The following is a 19385-nucleotide window of genomic DNA, read 5'->3' as shown; positions in this document are numbered from 1 at the left end:
TTTGGTGAACTGGTAACTACCTCTAGACAAGAGCAGTGGAAGAACATGTATATAGAAAGATACTATATCCTAATATAAAGAACATGGTACTTAGGAGCAAAAAATAGAGCCCTATCCTCACTCTACCATTAACTGGCAATATGATTTTTTCCTTTTGTTCTTAGCATCATATTTCTTACCTATAAAATGGCACTATAATGTATCTATTTCCTAGGTTGCTAAAAAAATCAAGTGAACTTACATTAAGTACCTGGTACATGGGAAGTGTTTTTTTAAAAATTTAAATCTAAAAATTTAAAAAACCATCATACTTTGAAAAAATAAACACCTGAATAAAAAACTAAAATTATGAAATAACTTCAGTAAAGAGAGGTAATAGAAAATTTTAGTATTACAAAAGTAAACTTCCAAACATCCAACCAGAGAAAAGAGATGAAATGTTTACTTATAGTGAAGTGGGTCAAAACTAAATAAACCTAACATGGGATGGGTAATCATACATGTATAAGAAAAAACTTGATTTAAAAGTAGTATTTAGGGGTGCCTGAGTGACTCAGTGGATTACAACCTCTGCCTTTGGCTCAGGTCATGGTCTCAGGATCCTGGGATCAAGCCCCACATCCGGGTCTCTGCTTAGCGGGGAGCCTGCTTCTCTATCAATCTGTCTAATCTCTACCAAATAAATAAATAAAAATCTTTAAAAAATAAAAATAAAAATAAAAGTAGTATCTAAAATAGCCTACAAATATTTAAGTTAACTGTGGAATTCACAGAAAGTACTAGAATTAAGTGATAAATGAGTAAACTTGAGTTAAAATACACTATGGTTGGCACCATAGTATCACCTTAAACTTTTTTTAATTTATTATTTTTTTTATCTTTTTTTTTTTTTAAGATTTTATTTGAGAGAGATTGAGATCGAGAGAGAGAGCACGAGAATGGGAGGGTCAAAAGGAGAGGCAGACTCCATGCTGAACAGAGAGCCTGATGCAGGACTAGATCCCAGGACTCCAGGATCATGACCTGAGCCAAAGGCAGTCACTTAACCAACTGAGCCATGTAGGCGCCCATTAGACTTTTTTTTAAGTAGGGTCCTCCCCCAATGTGGGGCTTGAACTCACCACCCTATGATCAAGAAAGAGGCTCTTTTCAACTGAGCTACTATGTGCCCCAATCTTAAACTTGCATTAACAGAATTATCCAGAAAACAGAAGGTAATGGCTCTGTATCCAGCTACTTCACATTTACACACTACCTTCTGAAAGTTAAGTCAAACATGCAGAGAAAGCAAGGATATTACAAAGATTGAGATGGTAGATGTCTTCAGACTAGAAATTATTATGTTAGCTTTTTTTGTTTTGGAGGGTTTTTGATGCCAGAGGATAAAAAAGAGAATTTTAGTTTACCACACAAGAAGAAAATATCCAGGGGCACCCAGGTGGCTCTGTCAGTTAAACATCTGACTTAGGTTCAGGTCATGACTTCAGGGTCCTGGAATCCAGCCCTGCATTAAGCTCTGCACTCTTTCAGGAATCTGCTTATTTCTCTCCCGGCTCGTATTGTCTCTGTCTCTCTCTCAAAATAAATAAAATAGCCTACAAATATTTAAGTAACTGTGGAATTCACAGAAAGTACGATCTTAGGAAGTATGCTCCCCACCACAGAAATGAATTTACAAAAAAAAATTTCCTTAATTGTGAAAACATGATCTCTGAAGGGCCTTTTAATACAATTCTAAAGCAGCTTGGAATACCTCATTAATGAATGCTTAAGTCTTCATATTAATTACTTCATATTAATTACTAACTAAATCTGTCAGAGATAAAAATTTCAACTGCCAACACAAAGAATATATCAAGCTGTGAAACCAGACTCTTAACAAATATCACAAATCTTCCTGGTATTAGCTATCATGGTCTCAAGAAAAAGTTTACCAATTCTGTTTCCTAATATGTTAAATAATGCTAAACCTATAAGCATATGCTACATAAATTTATAAACCTATATTCTAAAATCTCTTCCATAGAACTGACTGGGTGGCTCAGTCAGCTAAGTGTCTAACTCCTGACTTCAGCTCAGGTCATGATCTCAAGCCTGTTTATATTATCCCTCTTCCTCTGCCCCTTCCTCTCCCTCTTACTTTTCTAAAAAATAAATGAATAAAAATAAAAAAGGACTGCTTAAAAATAAATAAATAAAATCTTGCTCATAAATGTATTCATTAAATAGCTGTTATTACCCTTCTCAATGGTTGCCATAACACCACAGTGAATACATATTTAGAGAACTAATACTTTATTCATGGTATCTCATATTCAGATATGATTTGTGTTTTCTTGAGATTCCAGAAATCTGGAAACAGTAATTCTTCATTAGCTATTGTCAATCCCAATAAAATATCAGCAGGAATTAGATGGATGATAACTGAACATCATTAATGGACACTAATATTCTCCTCAAGATCAATACAGTAGTTTCAGAAAAAGCAAAGAAAACATACTCACATCTTGGCTCAGTCCAGAAAAGGTTTTCTGAAGTTCCTTGGCAAATTCTAAGTTATGTAATACTTCTTCATATTTTTCTACCGCTTCCTACCAAATAGGATAAGAAAACATCAATTCTGTTAACTTCTAAGTACCAATATGTCAGAATCTAAGTGTTCCTATAAAAATAATAGAGAAGACTTAAAACTTTATGAACTAGCCCATTTAATATATATACTCAAAAAAGTAAGAAGGAGATAGAGCATTTAATAGAAGTTACATATAAAGTTAAATTTAAAAATTCAGTTTTTAGGGGTGCCTATGTGGCTCCATCAGTTAAGTATCTGACTCTTTGTTTTGGCTCAGGTCATGGCCTCAGGGTTGTCAGACTGAGCCCCTGCTTGAGATTCTCTCTCCCCCTCTGCCCCTCACCCCCTCCAAATAAAAAATCTAAAAATTAAATATAAAAATTCAATTTTTAAAAAGATTTTATCCATTTATTTGACACAGAGAGAGAAAGCACAAGCAGGTGGAACATGCAGAGGGACAGGGAGAAGCAGGTTCCCTGCTGAGCAGAGAGCCTGACATGGGGCTTGACCCTAGGACCCTAGGATCACAACCTGAGCCAAAGGCAGAGGCTTAACTGAGTTACCCAAGTGCCCTAAAAATTCAATTTTTATACTAGAAATCTGAGCTATAATAACAGAGCTGAAGCTGAGTTCCTATCTATAAGATATAAAGTCACAGAGATCTGTTGTTCTTAGGAGCAATAAGCCATCAGAATTCCTGTCAATATTGATTCACTACTCAAATATAGTACACAAGAAGCATAGTAAGGATCACACAGATGAATAAGCAACTTCAAAAAATCGGAGGCGCCTGGGTGGCTCAGTTAGTTGATCCTGCAACTCTCAGGTTTGGCTCAGGTCATGATCTCATGGGTCATGGGATTAAGCCCCATGTTGGGCTCCACGCTCAGCAGGGAGCTTGAATATTCTCTTCCTCTACCCACTGCCAAATGCAGGCACTCTCCCTCTCTCTCAAATAGTTTTCCAAGGAAAAAAAAAAAAAAAGAAACTTATTCTATAGTAGAAAAGATTTGTAAACAATTACCTGTAACAGACAAAACTAAGTACTGTAACAGAAATACTGTAAATTTAAGGGTTTTTTTAAAACATCATAGATGAACAAAAAAAGATTTCATTGGTGAACAAAGCTGGTAATTAGACAAAGGGTAGATTTTTTAATGGGACTTTAACTGAAATCTATATGGAAGAACAATAATATGAAACAGAAGAAGATAGGGAAATTGTCTAGCCACATAAAAGATATATTTTAAGGGCGCCTGGATGGCTCAGTCATTAAGTGTCTGCCTTCGGCTCAGGTCATGGCCCCAGGGTCCTGGGACCGGGTTCCACATTGGGCTCCCTGCTCAGCAGGAAGCCTGCTTCTCCCCCTCCCCTCCCACACTTATGTTCCCTCTCTCGCAGTGTCTCTGTCAAATAAATAAATAAAATCTTTTAAAAAAAATTTTTTTAAGTCTTCATAAATACAGTATTCCACTTATAGCTATCTACCCAAAAGAAATGAAAACATTTGTCCACATAAAGACTTACATGCAAATTTGTATAGCAGCATATTCCTGATGGCCCCAAATAAAAACAATCCAAATATCCAGCAACTGGTAAACGGATAAACAAAATGTGGTATAACCATTCAAAGGAACACTCATCAGCAATAAGAAATGAATTACTGATATATGCTATACCAAAGGTGAACCTCAAAAACAATGCTAAGTCAAAGAAACCATGTGGGAAAGACTATCTTATAGAAAGATCCAGAAAAGAAACTTAGAGTTAGAAAGCAAGTAAGGACACAAAAAGGAACTTGGAGGGGTTACGGAAGTGTTTGAAAACTGGACTATCATGAAGTTGCATACTCTACAAATTTACTAGAAATCATTCACATACACAATTAAAATGGGTTAATTTTATGTATGTGATACTTCAAAAACCAGTTTTAACATAGTCTAATAATACTAAATATTTTAAGATTTTATTTATTGGGGCACCTGGGTGGCTCAGTGGGTTGGGCCTCTGCCTTCGGCTCGGGTCATGGTCTCGGGGTCCTGGGATTGAGCCCCGCATCGGGCTCTCCACTCAGCGAGGAGTCTGCTTTCCCCTCTCTCTCTGCCTGCCTTTCTGCCTACTTGTAATCTCTATCAAATGAATAAATAAAATCTTTAAAAAAAAAAAAAAGATTTTATTTATTTGACAGAGAGAGGGAGCATGAGCAGAGGGGAGGAACAAAGGGAGAGGGAGAAGCAGACTCCCCACTGAACAGGGAGCCCCCCACCCCGCCCGGGGCTCCATCCCAGGGCCCTGGGATCATGACCCGAGCCAAACGCAGATGCTTAACCAAATGAATCACCCAGGTGCCCTGATCTTTACAAAGATACAGAACAGTAAAAACTCCTATAATACTACCAGTATTAGCATAGATTAGTAAAATCATTTTGGAAGAGTATAGCATTTTTATATTATGAAGTTAACTACGGGCATACCCTGCAGTCCAGGATAGGTATATAACCTGAAAAAACCTTGCCTTTGTGTCTCAGTAACAAGTGTTAAGCTTGCTCAAAGTAGAAGATGGTCTACTTACAAAACTACTACTGAGTAAAGCAATTTAATTACTTTCATTAACATAAAAATCCTAAACTTAATGAATGAAAAAGGCAAACTGCAGAACATATAATAAGATAACATTTATTGAAAGATACAAGAGGGTGCCTAGGTGGCTCAGTCATTAGGCATCTGCCTTCTGCTCAGGTCATGTCCCGAGTCCTGGGACATCCCACATCAGGCTCCTTACTCAGCAGGAAGCCCACTTCTCCCTCTCCCACTCCCTTTGCTCGTGTCCCCTCTCTCGCTGTCTCTCTCTTTGTCAAATAAATCAACTCTTTAAAAAATAAATAAGTAAATAAAAGATAGAAGAGAGCAATTCTCACAGATTTCAGGGCAACAAGCAAGTACTATTAAAATAAACCAAGGAGGGGTGCCTGGGTGGCTCAGTGGGTTAAAGCCTCTGCCTTTGGCTCAGGTCATGATCTCAGGGTCCTGGGATTGAGCCCCACATCCAACTCTTTGCTCAGCGAGGAGCCTGCTTCTCTCTCTCTCTGCCTGCTTCTCCACCTACTTGTGATCTTTCTGTCAAATAAATAAATAAAATCTTTAAAAATAAATAAATAAATAAACCAAGGAAATGGTGGTAGAGAGTTTAGAGTCAGGCTACAGCAAAGATAAAGGACTGGAAGGAGCTTCAGTGGTGCTAGTAACATACTGCTGGAGTTGAGTGGTGGATTCTGATGCCTGCTTTATGGTGCAATATAACCTACATACAGCACTTCATTGGGATCATGTTTCATAATAAAAATAACGAAGAAGCATTCCAACTACTGAGCCAAGAATGCAAAGACAACACAATACTCAGAGGTATGTTAAAACCAGAAGGGAATATACTCCCCACCCCCCGCAATATTTATCCTAAATGGTATTAACTTTGATTCAAGAAAAGCAGCATCAGATAGAACTATCTCAACTTTCCATTATCCAATGTGATCCATCCTTTCTTCCTCCCTTTCCTTGTTTACTGGAGAAGATATCCTTCTACCTGTGCCCTGGATCCTTTTCACTTATGCTTTCATAAGAAATCTTAACTCTGTGATTCCCGTTTAAAAATCTTTGAGTTTTTCCCTCTCAGCGGATGCTTAAACCAGCATTTTAAAAAGTTCAAGTCTCCCCCAGATTAAATTAGAAAAATAAAAAGTGTCTTTTTGGCAACCACCTCCTTCCAGTCTCAGAAAAATTTCAAAAATGTCTACTCAGTCCATTTCCTCTTCAGCCCTAAACAACCTGGACTCTGTTTCCTCCATTCTACCAGAATTGTCTTGGCCAAAATCAGCAATATCAATCCACCTTTCAAACCCACAGATCTTTTATAGCTCTTGTTTTGGTTTACTTCTCAGAACTTCAAGATGAAGTCATCCTCTGGCTTTACAAACATCTGTTTTTAATAACACTACACTTCCATTCTTCTCCCATTTCTCCAGCTATTTACCAGTAATTTTTCTATTACCTTCTCTCACCTCAGTTTTTAGCATTTATGAAATAAACAGGACCTACATCAGAGAGATGTTGGGCAACTCAAATGATTTCATAATTTATAAATCACTCAAAATGATGCCTGACCCCTAAGGTAAGTTCACTAGAAGTATTTTTAGCCTTTATTATTCAAACATCAAGTATCAATAATCCTAGGCTCTTTTCCTTTCTATGTTCTCACCCAAGACAGTCTCATCTTTTCTCATGGTTTTACTTAGCAGCCATACAGATAACAAATCTGTAGACTAAACTCTGTGCTCCAGGGCACCTGGGTGGCTCAGTTGTTAAGCGTCTGCCTTCAGCTCAGATCATGAGCCCAGGGTCCTGGGGATCCAGCCCTGTTCACCAGGAAGCCTGCTTTTCCCTCTCCCACTCCCCCTGCTTGAGTTCCCTCTCTCACAGTGTCTCTGACATAAATAAATAAAATCTTTAAAAAAAAAAAATCCTCTGTGCTTCAAACCTGTATCTTAAATACTACACATCAACCCTTAATGCTTCACAGGCACATTAAAAACAACCATCCAGGGGCGCCTGGGTGGCTCAGTGGGTTAAGCCGCTGCCTTCAGCTCAGGTCATGATCTCAGAGTCCTGGGATCGAGTCCCGCATCGGGCTCTCTGCTCAGCAGAGAGCCTGCTTCCCTCTCTCTCTCTGCCTGCCTCTCCATCTACTTGTGATTTCTCTCTGTCAAATAAATAAATAAAATCTTTAAAAAGAAAAAAAAAAAAAAAAAAAACAACCATCCAAAATTGAGCTCTTTATCCTAGTCTCCCAGTGTTTCAGGCCAGTGTTCTTCTCCCCCAGTGTTTCCAGGCCCAACAAATGGTTTTTTGCTATCAATCCAAGTGTTCGAGCCAGAAACCCGGAAACCATTCTTGGCTCTTCCCTCTACTCCTACATCCTGTCACCAAGCTATGTTAATTCTACCTCTCAAATCCAGCTACTTTACTCAAACCCCTCTGCTGCTGCCTTGGTACCAGCAAGATACCTATAGCCTCAGACCCAGAATACAGTCAACCTTTATCTGGTCTCCTTACACCCACACTTACCATCTCTAAACCATTACTCATGCTACAAAGTTATTTCCTTTAATTATAAATCTGTAGTCATGCTCTGCTTAAAACCTATCCATATCATTTCTGATAACCTTAAGAAAAAGCACAAAGTCTTTAAATGGCAAACAAAGAAGTGCATGTGGCTTCCCCCCTCTAACTACATTACTCTATCCATATTGCCTTTCTTTCCAGTTTCCTAGAAAGGCTCTTTGTAAAAACATTCTTTTCCTACTCAGGCCCTCAACACATGCTGGCATCTGCCTAGCCTGCTCTTCCTCCTTTCCCATTTTAACTTGCTAAGTCCAATACATTTTTTAGGTCTTAACTAAAGCACTTCTTTCTCAAGGAAGCTGTCCTCAATTCTCCAAACTAGGTTAGATTCCTCATTATAATCCATTATCACCCTGTACTTCACCCTAACATCCATCATATTTGTATTTACTTATTCCCCACCTCTCTTTTCCAGCACACTATATCCATGAAGTCAAGGATCACATTTGCCCCTTAGGTTATATCCCTCACATTAAGCACAGAAACTCCCAGCAAAATACTTAATGTATTATTGCTGAAATAATAAAAGGAAGTTCAGAACATGATTATAGCCTCAAATATGCTAAAGATTCTAAACAGAATTTTTAAAATTTTGAACAGAATTATATTCTAAGACTTTGGTTTCAAAACCAATAAAAGAAAAGGACACTAGTGGGAATAGGACTGGTGAACTGAAAAGGAAGGTCTCAAGACAAGGATATTAATTAGGAAGGCTACATAACATTTGGGTGATGTGACTGGACTAGGCCAGTTGCTGTGGGACTACAAAGTAGAAGAGATTCCGTATTATTTAATGAGGTTTGCATTATGCAGTAAATTTAACATAGGGTCAGAGTTTAGCAACTAGAGATGAGTACCAAACCCTAATTCTTAACCCTAATTCTTTAAAAATAAAAACTTCAATGAAGCTGAAAGTGCCCCTTGCTATTTGCTCACTCACTCACTTGAATCTCACTTCTCCATTTCAAACCCAGGCTGAAACAAAACAGACATTAAAGTTGTTAAGTGGGACTCTAAAAAAACCTCATTAAGACGATCTTCTCAGGGCGCTTGGGTGGCTCAGTGGGTTAAGCCTCTGCCTTTGGCTCAGGTCATGGTCTCAGGGTCCTGGGATGGAGCCCCGCATTGGGCTCTCTGCTCTGCAGGGAGCCTGCTCCCCACCCCACCCCACCCCCTGCCTGCCTCTCTGCCTACTTGAGATTTCTTATCTGTCAAATGAATAAATAAAATCTTATTAAAAAAAAAAAAAAAAAGACAATCTTCTTACTAGGTGCCTGGGTGGCTCAGTCAGTTAAACCCAGAACTTCAGCTCTGGTCATGATCCCATGGTCAGGGATTGAGACCCACAGGCTGCTCCTTGCTCAACAGGGAGTCAGCTTCTGCCCTTCCCTACTGCTCAAGCGCTGCTGCCCAGGCCAGCTCCCTCTCCTGGTTTTAAATAAATCTTAAAAACACAATCTTCTCACTGTTTCAAAGGAAAAATCTAAGGTTTATGCTAAAAATCTGAATGAAATCTTTTAGTCTTTAGCTTAGTCTTGACAAGTTACTTCAAAGTCACTACCAAAAAACGTTATAATAGCCATGCAGATCACAGACAGCTTTATTTACAATATTAAAAACATCATTGGGTTAAAGAAGAAATACAAATTGAAATTACAAATTTCTAGCCTATAATACTGAAAATACAGTATCCAACTTATAGCTGAAGCAATGCTTGAAGGAAAATTCCCAGCCTTAAATGCAGGCCAATGGGGGAAAAAAGGAAACAAAGGAATTAAGCACTCAATTCAAAGTTAGAAAATGAAGCAAATAAACCAAAAAAAAGCAGAAAGATTAAAGGAGTAGAAGAGAAAAACTAAACCCGGACTCCAGCTTTAAAAAAACAAAAAACTAGCTAACTTAAAACAGAACCACACAAAACTAGAAATAAACAGAAAGTACCATAGACTTACACCAAAAATTACTTTGCCCCAAACTGTGCAAAAAAAGTTTTTAAACTGGATGATATAAGTGATTCCCAAAGAAAAGTTTTGAGAAGTTGACTCCAAAAAAAGGAAAAAGCTTATCAATTTCAAAAAAAAAAAAAAAAAGTGAGAGAGAGAAATAGAGAATATTTTCAAATACCTCCCACCCAGAAAAAGAACCAGGCTCAGAGTTTCAAAGAACAATTCAATCCCTAGGGGCACCTGTGTGGCTCAGGCTGTTGAGAACAATTCAATCCTTAAAGACAACGTATCATGGAAACACTGACATGGTATTTAAAAGGGAAACAGCGATGAACAGACGGAGCAGGGCAGGCAGACTTTTAGAGCAGTGAAACTATTTTACATAATATTGTAATGGTGGATACATGCCATTATACATTTGTCAAAAATCCACAGAATGTACAAAACTATAAGCTAAACCCTAACGTAAACTATGGACTTGAGATGTGTCAATTTAAGTTCAATTACAACATACGTTACTACCCTCGTAAGGAATGTTGGTGGCAGAGGAGGCAGTGCACATATGAGATCAACGGCTGTAACTCTAACTTTCTGTTCAGGGTTGCTTAAACACTCAAAAAAGTCTATTAAAAAAAAAAGAAAAGGGCAAGAATAAAGTCCCCAAAAGCATCTATAGCTAAGCTAAATTGTATAGAAAATAGAGGAAGAAGAGGAGGCAAGGACTGCTTGCTTATGGAGACAAAGTCTGGACAGATACATAATCTATTAGGAATCATTACAATAGTTCCCCCTTATCCACTGGGGATATGTTCCAAGACCCCAACAGATGCCTGAAACCAGAAAGTACTGAACCTCATTATTTTATTTATTTATTTATTTATTTATTTAACTGACAGAGAGATCAGAAGTAGGCAGAGAGGCAGGAGGGGGTGGGTGGGTGGGTAGCAGGCTTCCTGCTGAGCAGAGAGCCCGATGAGCCAGGCCCTCCAGTACTGAACCTCACATATACTTTTTCTTTCCCTATACATACATTCCTACAATGAAATTTATAAATCAGGCACAGTACAAATTAACAATAAAATAGGACAATTGTAACAATATACAGTAACAAGGGATGCCTGGGTGGCTCAGTCAATTAAGCAACTGCCTTCAGCTCAGATCACGATCCTGGAGTCCCAGGATCAAATCCCACATCCCGCTCAGTGCTCAGTGGTGAGTCTGCTTCTCCCTCTGCCCTTCCCCCCCTACTCATGCTTGCACACACACTCACAAGTAAATAGAATCTTCAAAAAATAAATAAAAAATATTTCCTAATTTCTGAACTATGTGAATTATTACCAACTTTAAAACTTAGTTAATAAAGGAATTTGTGATCAATTAAATAAGATCAAGCTATCCACTAATCTATTTGACAAAATTGGGAATTGGGAACCTTATCTAAGGGATATGATCATAACTCTGAGCCCAATACTTTATGTTCATCCTTTTGTATGTGCTGATGCATATACCGTTTGCCGCCCATTGTGAAACCCTGGAGCCAAACCACAAGCTCCTGGACCGGCCCCTAGGTATGTTCTAACTGCCACACAGCTCACTGCCCCATTTCAGCGGGAAGCAGCCAGAAAGGTCATGGTCCCACTGCCTAACACGAAGTGAAGTTTACTATTTCAGGGAGAGGATCAGCGAGGGACAGGTGAGGCTAGGTAGGGAGAAGTACAGAGGGGACTATGTGATTAGGCTCACCCAAAATATGGAGGTGTGGAGAATTCAGAGGTAAGGGGACAAATTTGACCACCCTGCCCTAGGTGTGTGGGTGGGTGTCTTTATGATAATCACCTGTAACCAACAAAGAATAATCAGTCCCTAAAAAGGAAGTAAGCCATTGAAGGTGTTACCAATAGAGATGTTAAAAGGCTTTAAGTTCTTGGGTTAGCTTTCCATATAGAAGACCAACCCTAAAGGCATATATTTGACAACCCTGTTGGGACCCCTCTCACTTAGAGCTTCTTCTCTATCTTCACTTAATAAATTTCTATCACTTTACTCACACACACACACAAAAGGAAACAAAAACTTAGAACTTTTTAATTAAATACTATACTACTGATGGTAGTTTTCTGAGGAGTCAGATTACAAATTTTTCTTCTTCCCATTTACCCACATTTTCTACATTTCTACCTCAAATATACATTGCTTGTATGAGGTATTCGTTCTCAAAAGTACTGCAAACTGTATGCTTAATTATCTCTAAAAACCTAATATTCAATCATTTTATATTTAGTAAATCTAGACATAGTAAGTATATTACATGTCTACTTTATGCTCTAAACTATCCTAAGTACTAGGAAAACAACAACAGACAGAATCTCTACGTTAATGGACCTATATTTTCAGAGAAAGAGAAACAAAATAAACTTTACAGTTGGTGAGAGAAGCAAGGCAGGGCGCCTGGGTGGCTCAGTAAGGTAAGCATCTGACTCCTGATTTTGAGTCAGGTCATGATCTCAAGATCATGGGATGGAGCCCCAAGTAGGCTCTACACTCAGTGCAGGGTCTGCCTGAATCTCTCTCCCACTTTCCCTCTGTCCCTCCCCCCACTCTAACGCTCATTTTCTCTCTCTCAAATAAACAATCTTAAAAAAACAAAGTGCTAATGAGTCTGAATGGGGGAACGGAGGTATTGTGTTGTCAGGACAAGCCTTACTGAGATGACCTTCAAGTAAAAAGGTGAAGGAGGTGAAAACTGAGCCATTTAGACATCTGGGGGGAAAGCACCCCAGGCACTAGGAACAGCATGTGCAAAAGCCCTGAAGCAGAAGCGTGCCTGGATGTTTGAGGAACAGTAAGAAGGCCAGTGTAGCTGGAATGAAATTAGTAAGGGATGGAAGCACAAGAAAGACAATAAAGATGTGAAAGGAAATAGGAAGCATCTTTCATAGGACTTTATTGGCCACAGTAAGGATATTTTGCCACCATAATGGGAGCCAATGGCGATCTGAACAGAGGAATGTCCAACTGACTTGCATCTGAATAGATTACTGAAGTTACCATGTTGAGAACAGACTTGGAGAAAGAGCAGAAATAGAAAAACCTGTGAGGAAGCTATTACAGAAATGTAGATGAAAGATGATGTGGCTTGGACCGGATGGCAGAAGTGAAATTTGAGAAATGGCCGGTTTCTGGATTTACCTTGAAGGTAGAACTGACCTTGCTAATAGGCTAGATGTGTGGTATCAGGAGAAAGATGAGAAATTCCCCAAGGTTTTTGGCCAATTCCGTCCTTCTAGTTTCTCAAGCCATTAACTGACATCACTAAGATTAGAGGAGGAACAGGTCAGGGTAAAGTCAGGAGATGCCAAATAGGCAACTGAGCACAGGAATCTGAGGACTTATCTATTGGCAGTGTAAATTTGGCAGTTACCAGCACTCAACTCGAGAATTCAAAGCGAATACTATAGGGACACCTGGGTGGCTCAGTCCATTAAGCAGCTGCCTTCAGCGCAGGTCATGATCCCAGGGTCCTGGGATTGAGACCCACATCAGGCTCCCTGCTCAGCTTCTCCCTCTGACAGCCTCTCCCCCTGCTTGTGCCTGCCTGCTTGCTCACTCTCTCTCTCTGACCAAAAAAAAAAAAAAAAAAACCTTAAAAAAAAAGTACTATTAAAAAAAAACCAAAGTGACTACTAGAGAAGCAACATGTAGCTATGAAGACAGTAATAAAAGACTGAGATCAGAGTTTGCCTGGCTGGAAGTCAGAAATATAGCTTATCCTTGACATAAAGAGCTACCAAGAAAACCACCTACTTCCCTAATCCTAACCCTTTTATTTCCCAAAAATCACATACTACTCTAACAGAACACTTCCTTCAAGGATATTTACACAAAGAAGAGTATTATCACTTTAAAAATTATTGAACACACCATGACTACTTGAAAACAAAGCTATGTTGAAATGCTGGATGTCCAGCTAAGTCCTCTCACCAGCTATGTGACCACATCATTCTCGGAGCTCACACAATTCAAATCTGTGCCTCAGCGAAATTATAATTTACTACATTACAAAAATTCTAGGCCAGTGCAGAGGAGTCAAGATGGCAAGGGAAAAGACCTTCAATGCCAGTATCCGTGATACACAACCAAAAATTTTAATTAAAAAAGATGAAGACAACAGATCTACAAACTAGATCAAATAACTTAATTTTGTCCCTTCTTAGCCAAGAGATATGACCAGGCAAACATCAATTAAGCACTTTTTATTATTTTTTTTTAATATTTTATTTATTTATTTGACAGAGAGAAATCACAAGTAGATGGAGAGGCAGGCAGAGAGAGAGAGAGGGAAGCAGGCTCTCTGCTGAGGAGAGAGCCCGATGCGGGACTCGATCCCAGGACTCTGAGATCATGACCTGAGCCGAAGGCAGCGGCTTAACCCACTGAGCCACCCAGGCGCCCCGATTAAGCACTTTTTAAAAATTCCATATTGCACAAACTTTCATGACATTAGATAAACTTGCAGTGACCAGGTATACCTAAACAATATTCTTGAAAGTTGCAAATATTTTATAGTAAGGTTTAAAAAAGAAAAAGGCCAGGGGCACCTGGGTGGCTCAGTGGGTTAAGCCACTGCCTTCGGCTCGGGGCATGATCTCAGGGTCTTGGGATCGAGTCCCACATTGGGCTCTCTGCTCAGCAGGGAGCCTGCTCCCTTTCCTCTCTCTCTGCCTGCCTCTCCATCTACTTGTGATTTCTCTCTGTCAAATAAATAAATAAATAATCTAAAAAAAAAAAAAAAAAAAAAGAAAAGAAAAAGGCCAGATAGCAGATAAACACGCCTCCTGAGAGGTGACATAGCAATCTAGAAAAATAGGGAGAAAACACAAAAGGGCTTAAGGGGAAGCAAAAGGAGAAAACCTATGCAAGCTAAAATAAATATTCTCTGACATTTTACAGCAGAGAGATGACCCCTTTAGAATAAATCAGTTAACAGTGGAAAATTAGTCTTTCCTCCAACTTCTCCTTCAGTCCACACCAACAAAAGTTTAAATCCATAAGCTAACTCTTAGTGATGGTCTACATTTTCACTCTTAAATTAACAACCCACACCCCCATTCATACCACACCCCCATTCTGCTAGTGCAAAAGAAGTCTGTAAGATCTCATAAAGACAGTCTTTTGAAAAATCCAGTTGATTTTCTTCACTGGTCTTATCAAATATTTGGTCTCACCAAACCCATTTAAAGTTTTATTAAGAAAAAGAACAAACAAAAACAAAAAACAAAACCAGCAAGTGTGACTGAAGGATCATAAACCACTTACCAACTGGTCTGGATTAAGTTGCTCCCCATTTTTCAGGCGATCCTTATAGTCTTCCAGTTTGAGCTACAAAAGAGAAACGTAGATCTATTATAGTCTGATATAAAACTCTGAAGAATGAAATAACAGACTGATTCTTATGAAAACAAAGTTCTTGAAGTAAGCTATTAATCTGTAAGATATAGTTTACTGTATGTAAGGCAAGCAACAATTGTAGGTAAGGTTTGTCACAGAAAATATACTACACACAATCAACATTAATTGGAATTAGAAAGGTTAAGCAATAGTAAAACTCTTTTCTCTTCATGGCCCCTATTTTTTTTTTTTTTAAGATTTTATTTATTTGACAGAGATGGCAAGTAGGCAGAGAGGCAGGCAGAGAGAGAGGAGGAAGCAGGCTCCCCGCCGAGCAGAGAGCCCGATGCAAGGCTCCATCCCCGGACTCTCCGATCCCAGGACCCTGGATCATGACCCACGCCCAAGGCAGAGGCTTTAACCCACTGAGCCACCCAGGTGTCCTCATGGTCCCTATTTATAATAGAACTACTTAACACAGAGGACTTAATAGTCAATCCTATGCCCCTAACCCAGTGGTGCTCAATCAGGGACAATTTTGACCCTCAGGGATCTACACAAATGTCTAGAGATTATTTTTGGTCCTCACTACTTGCAAGATGGAAAGGAGGTGGAGAGGGCTACTGGCATCTTGTGAGTAGAAGCCAGGGATGCTGCAAATCATCCTACAATCCAGAGGATAGTCCCTCCCCCAACCAACAAAATTATCTGGCACAAAATGTCAATGGCATTTAGGCTGAGAAATTCTGCTCCAACTTCATGCTTGAAGTAGTAGTTACTTGTTGAATTATGTGGCATTTGTCTAATAGCAAACTTTTTTTTTTTTTAAGATTCTGTTTACTTATTTGACAGAGATCACAAGCGGGGGGGGGGGGGGGGCAGGCTCCCAGGCTCCCCGCTGAGCAGAGAGCCCAATGCAGGGCTCAATCCCAGGACCCTGGGATCATGACCTGAGCCCAAGGCAGAGGCTTTAACCCACTGCACCACCACCCAGGTGCCCCTCCAATAACAAACTTCTTAATGGAGTATAGAAATGTAAAAGGTATTTTCTCTAGCATTATAAATAGCCTTAATTCAAAGCTCTTTTTCATATTAAATTTGATTATTTCAGTACATGACAAATGGCATTTATTGTCCCATAATAATGACCGGACCCACTTATGGTATTCTAAAAGCAATATTTAGGCTCCTCCCCATACTGGCTTCACAGCTTTAAAGTACTTTTCCAGAAGCTTGAAATGAAAGCATTAGTACTGGCCAGATAAGTATTCAAAATTAATAAGAAGTACTATAGTTAAGCTAGAGAGTATGAATTAGTATTCACGTAGTTTCTCTGCCTGGGGAGGAAGACATTAATGAGTCTCCATCAACACATCCTGCTTTGAATAAATCCTGCTTTGACTAGTTTCCCATAGTGGCAGGGAATTTGTGCTGACCCACGCAAGCTCACCTCATCGCACTTGCAATCAGCTGCGTAACTGCATGCATTCAAAAGACAACTGGTGAGAGCTAGGGCTACAGAGAAACTATTAGTAATTGGCCTTCTTCACTATCTTCACTACCTTGGGGTGGGGGAAGGAAAAGAAACAGTCAACTAGACTTAATCTCTTCACACTCCATTAAAGCAACTTTCCTAAGGTTGAACTAGTCATAGAATAAAAATATGTAAGAGTTCCCAGGTCCAGATAGTCACTCACTCACCTTACTATCATAAGCAAAAGAGAATCATGACACAACAAAGCAACGTGCAGTACTGTTTCATAGGCTACATGACTCAGGAAACAAGCAATGAGCTGGATTCTTTACATCAGCATTTGCTGTAACGTTAGACTGATTAAAGGAGTCTCTTTATAAGGCTTTCTACAATGTTTCACCTACCAATCTTGAAGGATCACCTAGCAACACAAAAACTAGTGCTAAAACATTTTCTGGCACTACCATTGCTGAAGCTTCCAAAGACTGCAGCAGCTATACTGCAATATCAACTGCTGCAGAAAGTCACAGGGAAAACAAGCTAAAAAAAAAAAAAAAAATCAGGCTATTACTTAACTATGAAAAGAAACATTAATACTATACTCAAAGAATTAATCTGACATCAAGTTGCTAGCTCTTCAAGTATTTCAACAGCAGCATACATCGTAATTTTACTATGAAGAATATCTGTATTTAGTTGTGCTGAAAAGTCAAACAGAAAATGTTTGATATACCTAATATTTAACCTGCTTTTATGTTTTCAGCCAGCTAAATCCCAAGGTTAGTTACATCTTTTATGAAAGAGTATCTGTGAGCCCTGACAGAAAGCAAAAACGTCAGTTCCCTGACCCTTATTAAAGATGGTACATATACAGGGATGGGAGGTGGAGAAAGTTACCTTCTTTTTCTCGATGTTTCTAATTTTGTGTTTAAGGCATATGAGTCCATTATCAATATATGTCTCATATGCTTGGGAAGGAGAGGCAGCAGAACTGAGAGCAGACTGCAAGGGGCTCATGGCCCGCTGGCTTTCCCCATGCTGACTGTGGTTCACTTGAGGCTTGGCTGACTTCATATTCCCCTCTCTTCCCTCCTCTGAACGGCCTGAAGGTGACTGGTAACCAAAAGGAGATGAAGAGAGTTGCACCATTGAAACAGATGAAGCTGAAGAAAGGAGGAAAAAAGTCAGATATAAAAGTAAATTCAGAGTAGAGGCATACACAGAAGCTTTAACTTCCCTGTGAAGTCTAGACCCAATCCCTCAAAATTCTCTTCCACAGAACTGAGCTCAAAACACAGTTATGCATTAGGTACTGTGTCTCCATTTCACTACTTTTCATGCGATTAGGCCAAGCACTACCGCCTTTATGTAGGCAAAATCTACAATACAGAGGATGTTTCCAGAAATTCAACTTTCCACAGAGGGAGAACTGCTCATCAAGCAATGGCTTCAGAGCTCCTCTTTTCTCATAAGGGCAATCCACATTCTGAATAATTTCTATGGTAAAATGATGACACACAAAAAATAAGTTCTCCCTATTAGAACCCTAAGGCAGTCTTTCAAATCTCTTTACATTATCCCTCACCACTAACCCCAAGCCCAATCAGAACGCCATTTAAGAGAACATCCCGAACACACAATTCTTTTAAAGCCTCATTCACTAACTCTAGAGCTGCTTCTTGAACAAGACCCCGAACTTCCTTTCACTTGTTCTGGGGCCTACAAGGCAAGTCCGTCACCACTGGACATTTGTAGCGAGTTACTTGCAAGGGCTCCGGGTTGGTTTTCCGTTCCGTTAAGCCATAACCATTCACACCACACCAGTGTAAAGGCTCCTCCTCGCGAGCCTTACACCGCCCTGGTCAGTGGTCCACACACGCCCCCCCCCCCACACCCCGCACATCCCCTTCCGGAGCACCCCCAAACCAAGGGCAAAACAGGCCCCATGCAGGCCAGCGCTGGTCCTCAGTCCCCGCAGGGGCAGGCGTGACAGTCGCCTCTACGGGGCGCCACTTCAGCGCCCCGAGGGCACCGACCCCCGCCCTTCCCTCAGCCTTCCGGACGCCAAGGCACCAGGCTGGGGCCGCTTCTGCAGGTGCCTCTGGGGAGGTCGACCTGGAAGAAAACGGACTGGCCACCTGCCCTCGACGGCCCCGCCCCGAGGACGCCGAGCCGCCCTTCCACCTCACCGCCGCCGCGGTCACCCAGCTCTGCCCACCCTGGCCGGGGAGGGGGTAGGGGTGCCGCCTCCCCACGCCGAGTCGACCCAGGCCGCCGCAGCTCAGCTTCACCTCCGCAGGCCGCCGAGGCCGCTGCCGCTGCCGCAGCCCGGGCCCGCCTTCGAAAGCCGGCGGGAGCCAGGAGAGCTGCGGAGGTGGACCGGCGCCACCCCGCACTTGCGTCTCCTCCTCCCGCCTCCTCCCTCTCCCCGCCCTGTCCTCGCTGGCGGCGTCTGCGGCGCCCGGCGCGCCGCCGACTCAGCCGCTCTCGCCCAGGCCCGCCCTTTCCGCCGCGCGGGGGCTTATATAGGCGCGCCCCGCCCCCATCCGCCGGCACGCGCATCCTCGGGCCGCCCCGGCACCGCCTCCTTCCGGTGCTCCAGTCCGCGCCGCCGCCGCGGGTTTCTCTCAGCCCGGGAGGGCGTTTGTTCCAGCCGCGGCTGCGGCGGGAACTCGGTCGCGAGAGGGCGCGTTCTCCCCGCGATTGCGCAGATTGCGGGGGGCCCCGGGTGAGCCCGGTGCGTCGCCGAGAGCCAAGCGGCGGTAGACCCAGCAGCCCTGCCCGACCTTGCTGATTGCATGCGGTAACTACTGGATGTGCGACCTTGCAC

General features: G+C 41.1%; 1 protein-coding gene across 32 annotated transcripts in view; it reads right to left on the bottom strand.

The window, feature by feature from the left end:
- CAPRIN2 (caprin family member 2) overlaps window positions 1–19063 on the bottom strand; it is a 48529-nt gene extending 29466 nt beyond the window's left edge. For 9 of the 32 annotated variants that reach the window (XM_082740660.1, XM_082740672.1, XM_082740682.1 and 6 more), the window contains exons 1-4: window positions 18745–19062; window positions 17453–17718; window positions 15010–15072; window positions 2505–2591 (exon numbers count right to left, since the gene is read on the bottom strand). In XM_082740660.1, coding sequence (XP_082596786.1) covers window positions 2505–2591; window positions 15010–15072; window positions 17453–17704 — 402 coding nt within the window. In that variant the 5' untranslated portion in view covers window positions 17705–17718; window positions 18745–19062. Of the gene's footprint in view, window positions 1–2504; window positions 2592–4099; window positions 4160–15009; window positions 15073–16531; window positions 16640–17452; window positions 17719–18220; window positions 18281–18318; window positions 18668–18744 lie in introns of those variants that run through there. The other 23 variants (XM_082740670.1, XM_082740674.1, XM_082740678.1 and 20 more) reach the window with 13 other exon arrangements.
- Between the last annotated feature and the right edge of the window lie 322 nt (window positions 19064–19385).

Source organism: Mustela nivalis (assembly GCF_964662115.1).
Source record: "Mustela nivalis genome assembly, chromosome: 7".
In the NCBI taxonomy this organism is placed as follows: Eukaryota; Metazoa; Chordata; class Mammalia; order Carnivora; family Mustelidae; genus Mustela; species Mustela nivalis.
The sequence above is the reverse complement of the archived record's forward strand: the minus strand, read 5'-3'. Positions and strand labels throughout refer to the sequence as shown.